Here is a 22,222-nt window from a genome sequence, read left to right as displayed (position 1 = left end):
TTTGAACAAAATGGAAAGAATCAAATTCTGCCTGCCTTAATATATTTTGGCTTTATTTTTGGGTGGTTTTAATCCTTACTAAGGTACAATGAATTATAAGATTTTTTTTTTTTTCCGTCTAATGGATAGCCCTAAGAAAACGAACTATTTGGATAGACTATCATAAATATCTCTGGATTTATTTTGATAATCTATAAGATTTTTTTACGGAATCAAATCGATGATCTTTCAAATTAATCGATTCGAAAAACTTGATAATAGTGACAACTACGATTAACTTGATAATGATGTCAACTAAAAAAACTGAGAATTTTTTTTGCCTCTGAAATCTTAATCTATCTGTTGTTATTTGAGGTATTATTAATGACTAAATATAATATTTGATGTTATGTTCTTTTAATTTTTGAACATTTAATCTTCATATGCTATTAATTATTTAACACAGTTTACAAAGTGGCCGAAGAAAACTTCTTTGAAAATGGATCAGCCACCTCTTGTATTAATGGGTTTATATATATTGATCCAGGGGTAAAGTGGGATCCGGATGGTAGAGGAGTCAATGATGCGTGGTGGTCAAAGTCAGCACGGTCAACATCCCGGGCTCGGCCGAGCGGCCGGTGTACTGCCCGGGCGATGATGCAACAGCCCAACTCAACGCTAGGTTTCCTACGCTCAGGGGTTGAGTGGAGTCCCCGCTCGGTCGGACGGGGGACACGGCTCGACTACGCGTGGCGAGGCGAGAGCAGGATGAAGCGTTAGGGGACGAGCGGGCCTCCCACTCGGCTCGGTCATTCCCTCAGCAGTGTGGGGGCGCAACCGAGCGGACCCCCCGCTCAGTCTTGTAGACGGCTAGATGAGTGGTGTAGCGAATCTGTCACATCCGCTAATAAAATTGTACAAATGTATTTTCCACTGAACCCCTTAATTAAACAATAATGTCATAGTAACGAGCCCAGGATCGATCCGAGGAATCAACAGTATGATGTAATCTAGGATTGTCTTTTTATTCCTATTTTTGGGGTTTTCGATATAAAAATGGAGTTGGGGGGATTTAAACTTTGAATCTAAATCTAACAAAAGTAAGGCACAGCAAATAAGAAATTAATCTAAAGCAAGAGTGAAACATAACTATGTGCCAATGAACAAATCATTACGCATTGTCACACTACGTTGCGATAAATCCATCAACACACATCAAACTAAGATTGAAATAACAAGACTCAAGTAAATCTGATCTAAAGCAAGATGTAAACCCTAGCTTAGAATTTAAATACTAAACAAGTAACCAAGCATCAACTAAAACTTAAACTAAGCTTCAACAAGGAAAGAAATGCTAACTACTTGCATAAAAATATAACAAAACATAAAAGTAATCTGTGCTAAGCTATAAAAACAATAACAAAATGAATTAAAATGTAAACCAATCCATTCTCACAATCATCTACCAAGCTACACACTCAAGCCGTCACACAAGAGGCCAAAATCGAGACCACCCAATTTCGGACCTCAGTAGAGCATCTCAGCTGTGTCTCAGTTCCAGGTATACTCAGCAACGCCGACGGACCACCCCCGACGAGCTAAGAACATCCCAAAACCCAAAAAAATGCCGAAAATGATGGAAATCTACATCCCAGAGCTCTTTGGATCTGAAGTGAAAATGTGGATTGCGGATGAGCGTCGGATGAAGCTCAATAACGCCGGCGGACCACCTCCAAGCGTCACTGAATGGAATCGGAGCGCAGATTTGGAAGACCACCTCCAAATCTGGCGAAAATAGAGAAGTCGCCGTGAGCAGATTTCCGCCGGAGAGAACACTCTCCGATGGCTCCAGATGATCGGGATGACACCGCCGAGAAGTTCTCCACCGAGATTGAAGCTCGGGAAATTGATCGGAGAATGAATGGGGTCGGAATCCGGAGAAACGCCGCGGGGACGAAGCTGCTGTGCGTGGAGGATTCGACGAAGGCACTGTAGCTACTGTAGCTTCTATTTAAATCAGATCTGGATCTGATCGGACGGCTGGGAGCAATTTGGAGCTAAATCAACGGTGAAAGCTTGCCCAAAATCTGATCCAAAGGTACTGATGTTGATCTAGGGTCTGGATCTACCCTCCCGTAGGTCGGATCGATCAGATCATCACTGGATGGCCCGGATCTGCCCAGTCTTCAATGAACGGCCCAGATCGTTTCGGGCTGGATCAATGGCTAGATGAACTCAGATCTGGATCAAAACTTCTGGATCTTCATCAATGGCTCATATCTGCTCCCCATTAGGTTGGATCGGCCAGATCTTCAACGGATGGTCCAGATCTGTCCTATTCTTGATAAACGGCCCAAATCGACTCAAAGCTTGATCTTGTCTTTTGATCTCCGATTCGAGCCCAATTCTGGTCCAAATAGATCCAAATCTAAGATCCTTTGATGCCTACAAAATAAGAATCAAATATTTACATCAAATAACACCAAAAATAATATAATTTGCAATTAAGTCCAAAAATACACACTATGCACAAAATGTGATATAACCATGATTTAAACTATGAAATCAACATCAAACCATGCATATATGAATCAAAATAATGCAGTAAAATCATGGTTATCAATGAGCAGGAGGGGATGTCTTCCTCGAGGCAGGTGTCACCGACAAACGGCATGGTTGACGGCATGGTCAGACAGAGAATCGTACGGTGGAAGCCTCCACTGTCACATCAGGGATATGCCTAGTCTATTAAGGTATAGCGTCAAACACGCTTTTCTGACACACTCATTACAGGTATGCTTTGAGAAGCGCGCACGTCTTGGTAAGCGCGCACGCACCTTCAGGGAGCCCTATATAAGGACCCCCAGACTTCAACGGAGGTATGCGCTATTCACCACTGTAGCTACAATTCTCGTTACTCTGCTTCGATTTCTTGCCGCCAGGAACTGACTTGAGCATCGGAGGGTCGTCGCCGGGAACCCCTTCCTGGCTCGGTTTCATGCTTGCAGGTTCTCGACGAAGGTCTACGCCATCTCGGAGCTTACGTGAAGCCAGCAGGGAGCGTCACATCCCCAGTGACCATCGTCTCAGCACTCAGACAGGATCAAATTGGCGCCGTCTGTGGGAACTCACCTGAATCCGAGCCGATAAGATAGAGGCAGCTGGACGCTCACACACCGTGACGCTCTCTCCAGAAGAACTCGACACACTCGTCCAGGCACGAGCGGCAAAATTAGTGGAGCAGCAGCAGAAGGCACAAGCTGACCGGCTTGCGCAATAGGCCACCTCGACATCCGGTGGCCGAGCAGCATTAGAAGATCGACCAAAGCAATTTTCTACCTGGGTGCAGAATAAGGGGCAGACCGACACGCCAGGAGAGGCGCCGCCCGCCCCAATTCCATTCCATCGGGCTCTATTCCAAACTCCCTCCGAGCTCGCCCAGGCCAACCAAGGATCATCCGATGAGGCTCCCGATCGGGACGTCAAGAAAGGCAAGGCGCCTCGAACCGATGCTTATCCCGAGCGGATCAATCGCCAGTTCTCAGAGGCGATTCTGCAGGATCTGCTCCCGAGGCACTATGCCCCCTGGCAATTAGAGAATATAGTGGTGCGACTGACACAGACGACCATCTCGGTAAGTTCAATAACGCTGCTACTCTCCATCAATACACTGACGGAGTTAAGTGCCGAGTCTTCCTCACTACCCTATCCGGCTCGGCGCAACGATAGTTCCGGAGGTTGTCGGACGGATCGATTCGAAGTTTTAAGGACTTCCGAACGGCATTCCTCCACCACTTTGCGAGTAGCAGAATCTATCAGAAGACGAGCGTCAGCCTATTCTCCATAAAGCAGGTGCCCAGAGAGGCTCTCCGAGCCTACATTCAATGATTCAACCAGGCGACCATGAATATCCCGACAGTTTCGTCTAAGACCATGATGCACGCCTTTACCTAAGGACTGACCGATGGGGATTTCTTCCGTTTGCTCATCCGGAAGCCGTCTCGCGATTACGACCATATGCTAAAAAAGTTAAGTGAGTACATTAACGTGGAAGAGGCCCAGGCGGTCAGAAGGAAGGAGATGCCTACTGAACCACTAGCGTCAATCGAGCGGAGGCAGCCGGTCAGCCAACCACCTAGAGGGCCTCGAGCCGAGGGGATGAGTCCATATCAAGAAGTTAGACCACGCGTCGTTCAACATGTGGCATCCGAACGGAGGAAGGCAAGGGGAAAGGTATGGACTCCCATGTTTTGTTTCCTACACCAGTCGACTAGTCACAACACCCGCGAGTGTCGAAGGTTCGCCCTAGTTGTCTCGCCAATGCCAAGAAACTATCGCCGCCGATCACCCTCGCCGAACCAGCGCCATCGGCACCAGGACGCCAGGCGACGAGAAGTTAGGCGATCATCCGAGCGGCCACATCACGATGATTAGCCCCAGACCTCTCACAAGCGAGCTAGACCATCCTCACGGGAGGAAGAAAACAGAAGCAACGCTGCTCGGGGGGAGATCAATATCATAGTAGGGGGGCCCACCGGTGGAGATTCTAACCGGGCCCGGAAGTCGCACGCCCGGTAGCTAAGGATCTGTTGGTTAGTCCTAGGAAAATGTACCGGTTCCACTGTATAAAAATTTTGTACAAGTGTTGAACCTTTCCTTAAATGACCTATTGTGTTCTTTAGAAGTTAAATTAGGAATCGCAGACGGAACTTAATATCTAATCTTTATTTATAGTATAGTATTTTTCTTATATTTGCATACTAAAGTATGAAATGTAAACTTACTGCATGCAAAGACATACAAATGAACGTGAACATAAGAGCATAGACATGAGCATAAATATTCATAGGCATAGACATAAACATAAACATAAACATAAACATAAACATATATGAACATAAACGTAAACAAGAGCATATGCATAGGCATAAGCATTCATAGACATAAACATACACATGTACATAAGCATGAATATAAACCTTCACGGTTTGGCGCTCTCCCCGAGTGTGAGTCCTCGGATTCCACCACCATCCCATACATGATGTTAACTAATTTCTTAGATAAGCTTCCTGGGCTTGCTCGGGACATATCTTACCCCTCCCCTTGCTCCTACTATAATTGGTAGAGATCAAAGCCTTGAAATAGACGCCCCTATCTATACATACTTTAACTGATTCTATAGTATAAACTCTCAGGGCTCGCCCAGGACATATCTTACCCATAGTGTGAGTTACTCGGGAGGGGATCCCCGGATCGATGCTCGAAGCTCTCCAGACAAAAGATACCCACACCCAAACCTTAGAACAGGAGTGACACATGATATCGAAATTACGGCTTGGTAAGCTCCCCGGGGTGTAGGATTTCCTCGGATCAACATTTTGGGAAACTTTCCATGCTTGCCCGAGACATGTCCTCCCCATACATATATAACTAATTCTATGGTAAGTTTCCTGGACGTGGTTTCCCGGAATATATCTCACTCATACATACATAACTAATTCAACTTGTAAGCTTTCCAAGCACAAGTCCCTGGAACATGTCTTACCCATACATACATAAATAATTCTAATGGTAAGCTTCTCAGGAGTGGGTCCCCAGGGTCACACTAATTACACTTGAATATGTACATAAGCATAACCATGATCATTACACAAGCATGGAACATAAACACAAACATGTGCATAAACGTAAACAAGATCATTACATGAGCATGGACATAACCAAAAACATGCACTCAATATAAACTTGATCACTTCATAAGTATGGGCATAAGTATAAACATGCACTCAACACAAACTTGATCCCTACATAAGTATGAATATAAACATAGATATGTACATAAACATGATTATGTACCTAAACATGTGATCACTACATAAGCATGAACATAAACATAAACATGATCACTACATAAGCATGGCTAAAGTATCAAAACATGCTTGGCTTCATTTTATTTTAAATCCCTAAAAAAATAAGTTACTAATCTAACATGCAAAGCTACCCCCACACATTGTTGATGTCGTAGCATTCAATTTCTAAAAATCAGTAGTTATTTTACCATGCAAAAGATACCCACAATTGAGGTTGATGTCATAGTATTTTACTCGTAAAAAAATCAATGACTAATGTAATATGTCAAAGCATCAAAACATGGTTGGCTTCATACCCACCTAACCCTACTCCAAAACTAATTTGTATTGTAATGCTATCAAAAACATAATTACTAACTTTTAATTGGGAACAAGTTTAAGAACCTAAATATGGTTGTAAAGTAAAAATATGATTATTAACCCCTAAATATAGTGAGAATACAGTGAGGAAAATAATTCCTACATAATTCGAAATCTACAAATTTTACAAACCATTTCGAACATAAGAAATTTACTAACTTCTAAGTAGAAAAAAATAACATGATTATGATTGTAGAGCAAGAACATGTTTAACAATCCCTAACAATAGTGAAGATAATAACTTCTATATGAACCACATTCCACCAAGTTACAAGAACTAACTAATGCATGTACAAGGTGATAGAGAACGTGCATGATCACAAGGTATGATACAACTATCAAAACATGAAGATTTCAATGCCTCCTAACCCTATTAAAACTGAACTTCAAGGGTATCTAAACATCCATGAATTTAAGGAAACTAAATAAAGCATAACAAAGAACTTGCCTTAAACCTTTACTACCAAAACCCCTCCCCCCTCATCTCCTTTGTTTGGAGCTTGATGACTTGCGGGAATTGGTGAGGGTGAAAGCTCTAGCGCCGATGGTTTGGGAGGGTTAAGGGGATCCTTAATTTTTTTTCTTCCCAAAATTTCCTATCTAAATATCATAGGGGGATTTATATACAAAGTTATGTCAAGTCCATCCCAAAGAAAATTTGAAAGGTTCTATAACAAACTAAAATTTTATACACATTAATTTTCATATCAATTTTTCTATAGAAAAATTTGGATTTATATCTCAAATTTATTACATACTATATGTGTAAAAAAAAATTTATACATAAGAAAAATTTGCATAAATCTTGATTAAATCCTTAAACTATGGTTACCCTATATGACAGTTATATTAATTACTAGCTCTTCCTTTATCCATAAAACTAATTACAATTTATTCTATTTAACCGTTTAAATGAGCGATCTTGTTTCAAAAATTCATAATTATAGCTAATAAATCAACGTTGTTTCAATTAAACATTCTGACCTACTCTAGTTATGCATGATGTTAACTTGGATTGGTTTTGGGTACTATAGAAAGTGTGATGAGAGAAAAAATGTTATGGGAGAGAATGTGTGATGAGAAATAAAAGGTAGAGAAAGTGTGATGAGAGAGAATGAGAAGAGAGAAAGTATGATGAGAGAAAAAATATGCTAAGCAAATAAGGAAAGAAAAAGTATAATGGAAAAGAAAGTATGATGAGAGAACGATAAGAGAGAAAATATAATGAGAGAGAAAGTGTGATAAAAGAATGAGGAAAAAATATGATGAGAGAAGAGAGATAAAGTGATATGAAAGAAAATTTGAACAAATATATTAAGAATATTTTTATCCAAAATAATTTAGTTGATATCCAAGTTTTTGGATATGGTGAAATCTAAAGGAGCAGGTGGATTTTATCAATACCAGTATTTGGATTTCATTTCAAAATCTTAATTCTTATTCCCATAAACCAAATATAAACTTTGGAAATAAATCCAATTCCCCGTTATCATAACCAAACGCTACCTCGGAGCTCCCACTGATGATGTGGCATGAGGGACGAACCTCCCTCCCATAGTGGGAGGGAGGTTTGTTCCTCAAACGACGGAGCGACTCTGTGTTTGCGGAGCCGCTCCGTCGTAGTAATTTTTTTTAATATTTGTTAAAAAAAAACAATTTACGCCCAACACATCCAACGGTAGAGCTTCACTGCTTCAACGGTAGAGCTTCACTGCTTCAACGTTCAATGTTAAATTTCTTTTTAAGTTTTTCTCAAAAAAAGAAAATATTAAAAAAGCAAAGGGCCAGTGAACATTTCAGTGGGGGTCGATTAATTTTTTTATTTAAAAAAACCTATAAATATACTCTCAATATTTCATTCTTCTTATTATTTTCTTAACTCTCTATTTCTTTCAACTACAAAAATATCTTAGAAGAAGATTCTTCTTATTATTTTCTCAACTCTCTATTTCTTTCAACTACGAAAATATCTTAGAAGAAGATTCTTCTTATTATTTTCTCAACTCTCTATTTCTTTCAACTACGAAAATATCTTAGAAGAAGATTCTTCTTATTATTTTCTCAACTCTCTATTTCTTTCAACTACAAAAATATTTTAGAAGACTTGATGACTAAAAATCTAAATCGATCTATGCTCCGTGAATTTGGGATAAATCAATTGAAGGAAGATGAGGAGGATATAGATAAACAAAAAAAATGCTCCAGCTATATGAACAACAATAAATGATACGTCAAAGAGCTCAAAGTTCTTCCGACATAACACAAAGGAGAAAATATTTAAAATAGGATCGTGAAGTCGAATATGCTCATCTTTTTAACGATTATTTCTTTGATGAGCTAATATATCCTAATGATATATTTCGACACCAATTCCGAATGTAAACAAGATTATTTCTTCATATAATCCATGTCTTAAAAAATTATTCAAAATATTTTCAACGAAAAATCATGATTTCGTCGCCAGGATCGGAATAGACCACACTGAGCTTGAGAATGTCATCAAGAAGCTCAATGGCTTCGAGATCGTCAACGCACAGGTCTTCTAACTTCTCATCCCCTCTATTAGTCTCCCGCAAGACTCTACCTTCATAGGAAAATATTTTTTTTCTGCGTTCTCCTGCAGGATTTTAAGGACAATTATCTCCTTACCGAAGAGGGCAAGCCGTATTCCGTGGAAGGGTCACCGGAGGAAGTCAACTTTTTCTTGTCCATACCTTCGGAGGCAATATGCCACGCAAATCACAAGGTCAGTGTTGTTTATTTGTTGAGAATTTAGTTGGTGGAGTTGAACTGTTTGCAGTATTTGCGAAGTTGCGATCTTGGAAGTTGTATTGATTGTGTTGACCATCATTATTTTCTGTTAATTTGAGTCGTTTGTTGGTTCAGGCAAAACTGGATCCGAACGTATTCAGTATAGGGTTATCTTGGTCAAAAATGAACAACTGGATTGAAATTGCCGAAGGATCTGTAACGAGGAAGGTAAAGTGAATTTTTTGTCTTACCCTACCCTTTTATCTTCAATAGTTCCCTTTTTGTTTGTTATATGTCGTTCGAACACAATTATTTCCTAATGGTTGTCATGCCTTTTTTAAGGCGTTGATATGCCAAGTTTTTTTCCACATTCACCTTTTCTATGTACTAAGTTTTTTCTATTTATTAATATTTGAGAGTAGTTCAATGTAACTCCAGCATATGATAAAATGATAGAAAAATAGGTTGAGAATTGAGGAGGTATGGACATGTTAAAAAACGACAACTAGATTTTATGGAGAGAAGAGTTGATTTACTAGAGTGATTGGTGTAAGGGATAAAGGGAGAGAGAAAAACTATATAAAGTTATAAAAAAATGATTAACTGGTTCTTTGTCTATGACATCTTTAGGCATGTAAAATGAATCATGCTTCATCTTGCTATGAAAACTCTTTTTATAATATGCTTATTTTTTTTGTTTAATGCTGTTTATAGGTTGAAGTAGTTGAGGACAAAGTTAAGGATTTGCTAAACAAAATCGAAGATGGCTAGGTTCGTGTGACACACTTGTGTATGATCTTACCTATCTTTAGTTAGTGCAATGGTTCTATTATTTTCCTTTTAAAAGCCAGAATTATGTTCATTCTGTCACAATTGTGGCTCAGGGTTTTTTCTTAATTTTTTTGTTATCTAAATTTGTGTAAGGATGATCCATTTATCTTCAGTAGTTTTTGCTACTATGTTTTTTTAATTAGAGAATGAATTTCTGATTCTTACAGTGGCGAATAGTTTTGCACAAGAATTAGTACTGATGTTACTTGGTAGAATTTCATGCATATCCTGTATCTAGAATTTATGCAAGGATGACCCCATTTATCATCAGTAGTTTTTATTTCTCATTGGTCTAGATGTTGGACAAAAGAAATATTCGATGTCAGGATGTATACAATTACTGATTCTGCACGATAAATAAATTATAGAAGTTTACTAGGACTAAATGCAAACTTTCAACTGTTTTGATCCATGATAAAATAGATGCATATTAAGTATTAACCCAAATAGTAACTTCTAAATTCCCACTACTCAGAAGAAAGAAGCTTCTTCCTCAAAAAATAGTTGGACGCTTCATTTCATTTCATCTAGGATGAAAAAGGGTAGAGATTTACTATATTGAAGCATTTCTTAAAAATAATGGTGTGATTTTTTAAAGTTGAATTAGAAGAGAAAATCATTTGCTCTCTGAGTTTCATTTACATCCTTATCGATCTGTTATGTAGAACTTCTTTATCCAACTTTATTTATGCTCTCACTACTATTTTTGATGAATGTTGTGTCATGATTTTTCCAATTTGTAAGGAATCAGTTATAACTAACCATATTTTGTTGGCATTGTCAAGTTTGCTCATTGTCTCATCGGGTGATAAACTGTTAATGCAAGTTACATATGTAACTGCCATTTAATAATTGAGGTATCAAATTTTTGTATGGTTTGCAATAGATTCAAGGTTTATATTTTGTAAAGTTTGTGATATTTATGTTATTTTAATATTTCATGAACCACTTTTGGTTTCTTGCTCATAAGGTTCCATGGTTGGTAGAAATAGACAATACAGACAACTATAACTTTAAAATTTACATTTGTTATAGATATGTAAATACAAATTTAGGCATATTGCTGATTGTTTTATGGGTCATAACATAGTTCTGTTTTTTTTTTTTTTATCAAATTATAGTTCTGATCGTGAATGTCATATCCCAGACCTTTAGTTGTGCTCATTAAGGAATATAAGTTGGGATGTTAATGTTATTTTTATGTGACTAGATGTGCATTCTTTTGTTTTGTTGAATCATTAGTTTAATTTTAATAATATGTGATATTAGTTTCTAATTGGACATCCTAATTGGAGTTGCTAAAACTGTGCTTACAGTCCATTGATGGGAATGATGCTGCAGAACTTTCGAACAGAAAGCTGATAGTTAAGCAATAAGGAATGCTTCCTTGCTGGTTGTTTTTATTTCTTGTATCCCTGTAAAGATTGAAGCCTCACATATGAGGAGAAAATTTTTTGGTAGGCCCTCTCTAATTAGTGGGTTCAGTGGGCACATCTTCCAATTTTTATAGTTTCATTGTGCTGGTTTTGGGCTTCGATTGGAGCAAAGTGTATTCAGATGAGAGTTGAGACTATTTTATTATGAAGTTTAGTTTTTTCATAAATTATACTTAAGAATTAGAGTTTGTTCAATTCATGGTGATATCGCCCTAACTGTATTCCATTTTTTCTATTAACCAACATATTGATACTGTTTCCCTCATGCTTACTTTTTCTGATGCTATTTGGAAAGAAGAGCTATGAAGTGATTGACTCTACTGTATCTTGTTAAAGATTTTTCTTTGGGTGGTTTCTTAGCACTGAATATGACTTCTGATGCAAGAAATAATATATTTGTGGGAACCTAGTTGTAGCTTGGCAGAGAACTATCAGCGAGTACACAGAAACAATTTTGATTTGCTTTGAAGGCACTGAATATGACTTCAGATATAGGATCCTATTTGGTTTCATCAGGGACCTCTTTGGACCAGAGGTATAGAAACATTTTCAAGCACGATTGGTTTATAATACATCAGTAGCTATAGAAATGGCTGTGTTAGACATGAACTATAAATGGTTTCAGGTCGATTTCAATGTTATAAAGAGCAGGCCTATATGCAGATTGGGGCTGCAGTAAAGCACCACCACCGGTATTTTGCTTCCAATTTCATTTTTGTTTGTTCTGATAGAAAAAGATGTTTTTAAAAACAATTTTCATGCTTCACGTTTTCTAATGTAGGCCTCATGGTCCAATATGCTAGCTGCAGTATGTTTGTTTAAAAGTGATATTTGGGCTCACAAATGTAATCATTATCATCTGAAATTATTAGACATCTTTTCGCATTCAGTTTTTTTGTTCTTTATTCTTATGGATTAATTTCTGAAGCGAAGATGCATTAATTAGTCTTCTCACATTCTCTTATAAATCAAGAAATTCACAACGAAATTTTTATAATAGAGTTGACTTGTTTTTTGCTTTGCCTAGTTATAAAATAAGGAGTACTTAGAATTGAGCTTCGCTATAAGATTGTTCATGATCTATGCTTGTTCCATATCATGGAAGTTTGCAGGAGCAGAAGAGATGATATTATAAAATAAAATAAAACACTTTTTATAACTGTTACGGTATATGGAGATAATAATAAGAATAGTATTAAAAGATAAGAGGATAAATATATACAACTAAAAAAAAGAAAGGAAAAAAAGTAAAGCGGGACGCACCTTCGATAATTTGGAAAAAGAAAATGTCGTTTTTTTTTTTTTTGTCAACAAATTTTGATTTCTACTTTGTCTATCACTTCCAACTTTTTCATTATAGTACAGTACGAAGCAGGCAGCGTCCAAGAAAGGGAAAGAGACCTGCGTTGGACCACGCCGTTAAGGGTCGGCACACACAAAGGAATCGACGATGACAACGAGAAAGAAAGAACAACAACAACCAGAAAAAATAAAAATAAAAATAAAAAATTAATGATATTTATAATTGATTTCCGTATAAATAATTTAATTATCTCTAGCACTGATCAACACACGTGAAGTGGTCTAGCTTCCATGTAGGTTCATTCATTGATGTTCAGGCCCATGCAACGTAAATGCTCGGATCAACTCAGCCGACGGTCGACGTGGCTGCTGCCAAATTTCCCATGCAAGATAAGGCAGAGAGCGGTGCCAACCATCTTCTGTTCTACTGTCCAACAAAACAACAAAGCGAGGTCCATTTCACATTATGATGTGCCTGTCAAATCACTTCCTGAACAATAATGTTCATCTTCCCAATCAATTACCTTACCCATTCTACTCCCGTTCCTTTCAGGCCTCCGCAAGCACCAGTTTGTAGACTGCGATGGAATATGGAAGAGGCCGGTGAGATCGATGCACCGGCCATCGCCTGATGTGATATCGACCACAGATTTAGAGTTCACAGACGTCGACTCCTTGTCTTGTTAAGTGAGATATCGACAGAGGGAAATAGTAGTAGTAGTCGCCGAGGACAGTACAGATTTTTTAAAGTTTTGTCAATTCGAAGTAGCTAGATGATGAATTTACAGTATATGTTGGGACCGAAGTAGATGATGAATTAATGATCGATCGATCTTATTAAATAATTAAGAGAGACTTCGTTAATTCTTGAATGAATGAATGAATGAATGAATGCAAAAACTTGGATCATTATATTCGATGAAACCCCGAAAAATAGTGTAATAGTTTTCCTAATTCGTATATAATTCCAAGCGCCGTTTGATTTGGAGTACGAACACACACACACAAGAAGCAGAGCCATGGAGGAAATCGCTCCAGTTAATAGTCCTACGACTACTGATACGCTGCTTCTTCCCCCGCCGCCGCCGCCGCCGCCGCCTTCTTCCTCTGAAACATCTCCTTCTCATGAATTCTCCTTCACCATAACCTTCCATTCTCCTCCCGCCACCTCGCCGCCGCTTGCTCCTCCTTCTTCTGATACTTGCGCTACGACTACTTCGGCGACCGCTATTGCTTCCTCAGCAGCCGACGATGATATCTTCCTGGGTTGTCAACTCCTCCCGCTCCACCACCTCCTGCCGCCTCCCAGTCCTCCCCGGCCGTCCGACATCACCTTCGAACACTTCGCCCTCGCCTCCCTCGACCGCGGCGACGATGCCATTAACAAAACCCCGAATCGCCGCGACGAGGTCAGAGGCAAAGCCAGGAGCTTGCTGTCTTCCTTCTTCGGCCTCGCGAACTCGCGGAAAAAGGCGAGCGAAGGGAAAGTTTGCGAGGCGAAGGCGGAGGCGGAGAACGGGAAGAAGAAGAGCAGAGGGCTGGGAGGCGTCAGCCGACTCCTGAAGAAGTACTACGCGAGCGTGAAGGAGCCGCTGCAGTTCTTCAGAGGGGACAAGGAGAAGGAGAAGGAGAAGGAGAGGGGGAGAGAGAAGAAAGAGGAGGTCCTCCGGTGGAGGGGATTTCGGCGGCGTCCGTGCTCGTTCTCCGGCGATGCTGGTTGCCGGGAGCAGGGGAAGAGGGGAAAGCAGCACAGGCGGAAAACAGAGCAGGTGCTGTCGGCGCCGAACTCGGCGAGGACGTCGCGGGCCAACAGCGGGGCGCTGGCGGCGGCGCCGTCGTCGGCGTTCTCCTCGTCAGACGGGAGCACGATGGAGGAGCTGCAGAGCGCGATCCAGGCGGCGATCGCGCACTGCAAGAGCTCCCTTGCCAACTCCAAGCAGCAGCAGCAGGGGAATGGGAATTTGGCAATGGTCAGAGGATGACATCACTACAAAAATGGATTTTTTTTTTTAAATTTTATTTTTGCGTTTATTGTTAAAATATTAAAATTATTGAGAGATATTGTTGACTCATATTCTATTATATTTGTATGTATTTTCTTGAATAAAGTTAGTAATAATTAACATTGGATACGATCCGGCAATATTATATAATTTAATTTGTTCTAGTAGAATTAAATTAATTTTAACAATATTTTTTATATTAATAATTTAAAATATTAAACTAAATTTCATATAATTATGTATAGGAAGAGAAATGATATGTTCAAGAAAATAAAATTTAAAAAAAAATTTAAAGATAGATACATAAAATAATGAGATCCATAAAAAATGAAATAATAGATCATGACTTTATATGTCTATTTTTAAATTTTTTTTTAAATTTTGTTTCTTGAGCAGATTATTACTATATCATTACTGAATTAGATTATTAGAGGTCTCCAAATCTAATGAGCAAATGGATAGATAAGTTTTTAATTTATCTATTTTGTCAAAAATAAATGTCTGATGCGACATTTATTTGCATTTAACATGTACTAAAAGCATCTTCAACAGTCAAAAGCTCTAAATCTGATTTTTTTTTTTTTTAATTCTAAATATATCATATTAATAATATAAAAATTTATTATTCTATCCATAATAAAAAAAATCTCCATACAATTATTTTATGGACCTTATATTATAAATCACATATTTTTATTTATTTATTTATTTATTTAATATCCCTATATAATTTTTCATTTAATATTTTAATTAGGTATGATATTTAATTTAATTTATTTATAATTTATAATTAATATATTATTTAATTTATGTTTTTAATTAAATTAAATTTATAATTTCCATTTAATATTTAATTATCTTATGAATTTTAAGTTATTTATAATTATTTGTATTTTTTATATTTTTTTTAAAATAATAATTTGTTAATAATTTTATTGAAAATTAATATTTATATAAAAAAAAGAAATAAAATGTTATAATTAAGCTTTATAAAATTAACTTCCTTACTAAAATAATTCATAAATAAAATAATTTATTTTAAAAATATTTTGAAACGGTCAAATATGCAACATTATTTGTCATAAATCATTGGCTTCATCTCTAAAACAATATATATATATATATATATATATATATATATATATATATATATATATATATATATATATATATATATATATATTTGATTTTTCACAACTATTCTAAACTAAAAACTTTAAATCTGACCCTCACAATCATTAAAAAAAAATTGAGCTTTTTAAATTTTACAAATCAATTAAAAATCCTGTCCTAAGATATTATGTATTTCATAATTAATGCAATACCATTGCTTAAGGAAGACGGCAACCAAACAATTATGATTTCATGAACTATCTACAGCTTTTAATGCTCGGTAAGCTACGGTGCTCCGAACGGGATGCCACACTGCTCATCTGAAATACCACAGGATATTTGTTACGCTACTGGAGAAGCGTATCCAGAATACTATAGTACTCACGTCGCTATAATGTCTGAAATGACACAGTTTTACACTTATTCAGTTAGATTTCATTTAATTTTACTTTTAAGTCCATATGATGTAGCCTGAGTGAATCAGGTTGGGTCATCACTCTTTTCTCCATGTCTGTGCAGTCTGAGGCCCGTAAAGCTATAGTGTTCGGATAGTGACGGATCTAGGGAAACAGGAGTGTGCTTAGCACCACTTTACTTTTGAAAAATTCCATCATAATGTTATAGTCCGAGGGGGATAATGAGAAGGAAGACCGACTCTAGCTCCTTTCTTTAAGCATTTTTTTTTTTTTTTTTAATCTGAATCCACCATTATGTTCGGAAAACTACATGTCTAGAATGCTTTAGTAGTCCGAACATCTCCGATCCATATCAAAACATTAAATTTGATATAAAATTAGCATAAGAAAAAAAGCTCCAATCCACATATCAAATTGCACACTAATATGTTGTGGTTGGTATTGTAATATTCACGCCACAGTATTTGATATTTGATATGAGAGAGAGTTTTTATTTTTTTAATTTTATTATACAATTAATAAAATTAAATATAATTAATTTGTAATTATTATTATTTTTATTTTTAAATATAAGATATTTAAATGTAATTACATGCTCAGGGCTTTTCCTACTTCGTTCAAGGTTTCACCCACATAGTTTAATCTTAGATCATGGCTCTAGTTCGTGTTTCTTTCGACGGTTAGTCCATACCAATTATAAGATTAAAAAAAATTTAGATATCTCCATAATGGTATGATATTATCCACTTTAGGTCTCATACCAATAGAGATATCTTTTTCTTATAAACTCATGATATTTTCCATATATTTTCAATGTGAGATTATGCTTGTAATTTTATGACCCAATAAAATTAAATGTATTTAGTAGTATATTTAAATTTTATTTTATATATTTATAAATTTTAAAATATATTTATACCTGAATAATTATGTAAAAAATAAAAATGAAAATCATAAATTTTTATATATATTAAAAAATTTAACGTATTAAATATTAATAACTTATTAATTTTAAATATAATAATTATCATATAAAAATATTAATAAATTGAAATGTAGGTCGATAATTAAATTATGAATAAGAAAAATAAAATATCCTAAAGAATATTACTTTAATTGTGGGGGAATGGATCTGAAATAGTATTTAGTACTTAAAATTGTACTATTTTAATGTAAAAATTACAAAAAATATAGAACTATGGGTTGGAGATGGTCTCAGTAAGCAACGGGACTCGTCTAACTACAATGCCAACAAGCTACACTGATCGTGCAGCTACAGTAGTTAACATGTTGTAATAATCGAGTAGCTACAATACGCAACATGCTACACTGATCGAGTAGCTACCGTACTTAGGATGCTATCTCTCCTTCCCACTCGACTGTAGCAGTTCGGCCATTTGGCTACTCAGTAACTTCAAGTCGTGTACTTTATCCATACTGAGTAGGTATACTTCAATCTCAACCTCTGACACTCTCTGGCATGTGTTGTATATCGACCCTAACAAGTACCCACTCCAGAGGTGACACATGGCTAACGGACCAACTATGTTAGAGATATGACCCGACTATTGTCTTCCTTTGTTCGGCCAGTCGACGGACAATGTTTCGCTCATACAAGCCCCTACATGGATTGCTTAGGACTCACATGGCAGCTTACATGGGCCTTCCACCTCAACGGTTATATAAGGTTCTATGAACTGTTGGTTGCTACTCGGAATATCGTACCGGTTCCCCTGTACAAAAATTTTGTACAAGTCCTGAATCATTTCTAACAACCTATTGTGTTCTTTAGAAATTAAATTTGAAATCGTAAACAGAACTTAACATTATTGATTCCAAACTTAACTTATCTGTTCTTAGAGGTTTAGACTTGGATTGCAAACGATGCTTAACATTATTAATCCAAATCTACCTATGTTACAAATTCAATTAAATATTAATTTCAGAGATCGACTTCCAAGTTAAACATGGCGAGACACTAAGCCTTCTTGGGTATGGGAGCATCCACTATTTCCTAGACAAAGTCTTTCAATAAAATTCAATATTTAATTTCCTTATAGTAACTCTAGGTTTAACTAAAAAAAACAATCGAATCACAAGTTCGAAAAACAAAAGAAACACAAAATCGAACACATAAATTCGATAACCTATATTCATTAGCCTCTTGTGTTTGGTATTTCAAGATTTAAATAAAAGGATGAACTAGTTATGATACGGAAACTAATAACTAGTTATACTTTTTATAACTTATAGACCTCACGATCTTCTATCATATTCCTCTTCTTATCTCGGACATCGTGTGAGCGACGATCTACCGAGACGAGAATCCACCCAAACTTCCTTCTTCTCCAAGCAAGTTTCGGCCACCACAGGAACTCTAAGAGAAGATGAGGTTCAACCACCACCACCATGTTGGGACCGAAATGTAACTAGAGGGGGGGTGAATAGCTCGGCGCAATCTCGTGCTCTTCGTTGCTTATTTCTTGTGGTGAAATGCCGAAAAATACAAAGAAACAACACTCAATGCTAACACTAGGGATTTACTTATTATCCACCTCAAGAAGAGGTGACTAATCCAAGGATCCACACACTCACTCACCCTCCACTATGTAAACACTCCTTTTCGGTAACTACCGAAGGCGGATAAGCCCTACAATACTCTCAATACAACAAGAAACAAAGAGAAGCAAGTACAAGGGAAAGCTTACACGGTTTACACAATAAACCCTAACTCTAGCTTCTTCTTCTTGCTGTAGATTCGCCTCTTGACTTGGAAATGCCTCCAAGAACCTTCAAGATCTTGCGTGAGAGTGACTGTGGAGAAGCTCTGTGGTCGCTGTTGTCGCTGGAGAAGAAAGTCGAGAGATCTACAGAGAGAAACGCTCGCCAACAGCTAAATACGACGCCAACGGTCGAATCCCAATCGATTGGATTGCTCCCAATCGATTGAGGAGGCTTTGGATCGATCGACCGATCGATCCAGATCACCTCTGTGCTCTTGGGAATTACCTGGATCGATCGGCCGATCGATCCAGGCTTATTCCGCGAAATCGCAACTCCCAATCGATCAGCTGATCGATTGGAGGCTCACAATCGATCGGTCGATTGATTGGAGGCTCCCAATCGATCGACCAATCGATTGGGAGGCTTTCTGTGCGATCGGGAATTCTCCCAATCGATCCACTGATCGATTGGGGAAGCCTTTGTCGCGGGGACTCACCCAATCGATCAGCCGATCGATTGGGCATGAGACAATCGATTGGTTGATCGATCCAGCTCCTTGTTTTTGCCCAAAACTAAGTCTAAAGCCCCCTAAACCAACATTCGGCCAACCATGACCTGTTGGTACATCATGCCTAGCATCTGACCACCCTTGACCTGCTAGGACTCTCTCACAAAGTGTCCCTTTGACCCACTTGGACTTTTCTCCTCGTGCCAAATGTCTGGTCCTCCATGACCCACTTGGACTTCCACCAGATGTCTGGTCAACCTTGAGCCATCTGGATTTCCTGTGCCTGGCTTCACTCACCAGGACTTCTCTTCTGTCTGACTTCACTCACCAGGACTTTCCTTACTGCCTAGCTTCACTCATTAGGACTTTCACCTGGCTTCACTCACCAGGACTTTCCTTACTGCCTAGCTTCACTCACTAGGTCTTTCACCTGGCTTCACTCACCAGGATTTTCTTCTACCTAGCTTCACTCACTAGGACTTTCCACAACTGCCTGGCTTCACTCACCAGGATTTTCTTCTGCCTAGCTTCACTCACTAGGACTTTCCACAACTGCCTGGCTTCACTCACTAGGACTTTCTAATCTACCTAACATTCCAGTTAGGACTTTCACCTGGCTTCACTCACGAGGATTTTCCAGTCAAATATCCAGTCAACCTTGACCTACTTGACTCTTCTTCACAATCTCTCACATGAACAATTGTACCTGCAATCTCCATGTATTATCAAACATCGAAATCCAAACATCAAGACTCGAGCTTGACCCAATTCAAGATCAGTCAACCAGGTCAACCTTGACCTAGAGAATATTACATCAACAATCTCCCCCTTTTTGATGTTTGACAATACCTCCTTTAAGTTAGGTTAATCTCATAGCCTCAACTTCCTTCATTCCAATATATGAATGAGGGTTTCCTTCATTCTCCCCCTTTCCTAGAGGGCAAACTCCCTCTTTAGGTAATGAATGCCTAACTTTACCACACATTCTCCCTTTATTGGCACACATCAAAAACTCTCCCCCTGAAGAGTTACCCAACGTTGTTTACAACTTCACTCGTTGTTCACAACACAATAACGAAGGTTCCATACCCTTCATTATTCTTAACGCTCATCCTTGAGCATATACCACTTGGTATATTCACACACGATTCAAATGAAGGTCTCATACCTTCATTGTCATCAAATGTTCATCCGTAAGCATACACCACTTGAATAATGAAGATATTCACTCTCTATTATATTCAAATGCCCAACCTTGAGCAATTTCGCTAAAGAAGGTTAACCACCTTCCAATGTGTATGAAAAATAGATTTTCATGTTCTTAAAGAGTAACTCCCCCTAAAGACATGTACGTAACTTCTGACATTGCACCAACAATGACTTGGAATCCCTAAACCTTTAGGAAACCCAAATTTTGAAGTTTTGAGGTTCAAAAATTCAAAATTGAAACCAAACCTCAACCTAAACTTCTACTTAGTCTTCCTTGACCAATCCATCCTTATTTTCATCATGAAAACTCCCCCTAAATGTATATAAATGTGTTTTGAGGGGTTAGGAATGGTTTTATAGACTAAAAATGTTGAAATCTAGCTTACCCAGCCAAAATCAGCATCCCCAATCAATTGGAGTTGGATCCCAATCGATTGAACCTGCTTGAATCGATCCACTGATCGATTCAGCTGGTGTGAATCGATCAGTGGATCGATCTAGTGAGCTCCTGTTCGCGAGAAGCTCACTCTTAATCGATCGCCCGATCGATTGAAGGGTCTCAATCGATCGGGTGATCGATTGAAGGTCTGAAGTTGCTGAAATTTCATTTCAGTCAACTTCAGAAACCCCTAGAAAATTCTACAAAATTTTAAAAATCGTGAAAATTCATGTAGACATTATTTAGGGTATATATTATCAAGGAAAAATAGTTTTCTATGAAAATACTTTCTATTTTCAAAGAATGACACAAATTTGAAAACTTGGAAAAATCTTAGTGTTTTCTTCAAGTTTGTGTCTAACTATTCAATGATGATCACTATCAAAAGATAGTGTTCATCAAGGTTTTCCAAAAGCATTTTAAAATCATTTTCAAAACTAATTTCCAACCATATTCTTTGGGCTCAATGCACATAACTTGTACATTAGCTTTCCCAATGATTGGAAAACACATAACTATGTGTTTTGATGAACTTAAAACTCAAAAGAATGCACTAAATCAACATCTTAAGTTTTGTTCATCATTCTAACATCTCACTTGTATTTAATGTGTACGAAACCACATACAAGTCACCTTATAGCTCTTAGTGAGATGTAAATTTTGATTTTGCCCTAATCTAGGGATCATGTATATCTATCTAGGCATTTTGAGGTTAGGAACATCCATCAAGGATGTTACTTGTTAATGAATGTCATTTGTCCTTAGTTTGCAAAGAATTAAAAACAATGCATGATGCGTTATGACATGCATCAAAGATAAATAATTTTCAAAAGAAAATTTCCTATGACTACATGATGTATGTATGACATGACATGGTATTTTTGTATTTTTCATAATAAAACATGAATGCAAAATATGATGTCATGGCATATGATGGGCAAACAACGCATGGTAAATTAACATAAATGAAATACCTAGATTATCTATCTAAGTATCCTTAATCCTTAGCTAAATTAAAATTCAAAACCTAGATTGTCCACTATTTCCCAATAAAATGCCAAAATTCAATTTTGACTTTTTTTTTATTTTCCTAATTTTGTGTCAATTTAAATTAAGCAAATACCTCAATTTTTTTGGCACAAATTACTCTTTTAAAGAGTAACAAATTAAGTTAAGGCTTAAGTTGCCTTTAATTCCTAAGAACATACCACAATCCCAACTTGGTAGTTCTTATGATTTTCCTAAATGTGCCAATTTAATTTTAAAATCAAATTTCTCACA

General features: G+C 37.4%; 1 protein-coding gene and 1 long non-coding RNA gene across 2 annotated transcripts; both read left to right on the top strand.

Moving 5' to 3' along the window:
• Positions 1 to 8,746: 8,746 nt before the first annotated feature.
• LOC121968182 lies at positions 8,747 to 11,555 on the top strand. Its single transcript, XR_006107984.1, has 4 exons — positions 8,747 to 8,955; positions 9,096 to 9,188; positions 9,675 to 9,731; positions 11,108 to 11,555. It is a non-coding gene; the product is annotated as an uncharacterized LOC121968182 (long non-coding RNA).
• Positions 11,556 to 13,415: 1,860 nt separating this feature from the next.
• LOC122056317 (probable BRI1 kinase inhibitor 1) lies at positions 13,416 to 14,609 on the top strand. The gene has a single exon (XM_042618225.1). It carries the CDS (start codon positions 13,549 to 13,551, stop codon positions 14,509 to 14,511), a length of 963 nt encoding a protein of 320 aa, XP_042474159.1. The 5' UTR covers positions 13,416 to 13,548; the 3' UTR covers positions 14,512 to 14,609.
• Positions 14,610 to 22,222: the final 7,613 nt, after the last annotated feature.

The sequence above is a fragment of the Zingiber officinale genome, chromosome 3B, assembly GCF_018446385.1.
Source record: "Zingiber officinale cultivar Zhangliang chromosome 3B, Zo_v1.1, whole genome shotgun sequence".
Taxonomy (NCBI): domain Eukaryota; kingdom Viridiplantae; phylum Streptophyta; class Magnoliopsida; order Zingiberales; family Zingiberaceae; genus Zingiber; species Zingiber officinale.
The sequence above is the reverse complement of the archived record's forward strand: the minus strand, read 5'-3'. Positions and strand labels throughout refer to the sequence as shown.

What these genes read in the sequence shown, in the direction of transcription:
- LOC122056317 (XM_042618225.1), top strand. Translation starts at nt 13,549, where the DNA reads ATGGAGGAAATCGCTCCAGTTAATAGTCCTACGACTACTGATACGCTG.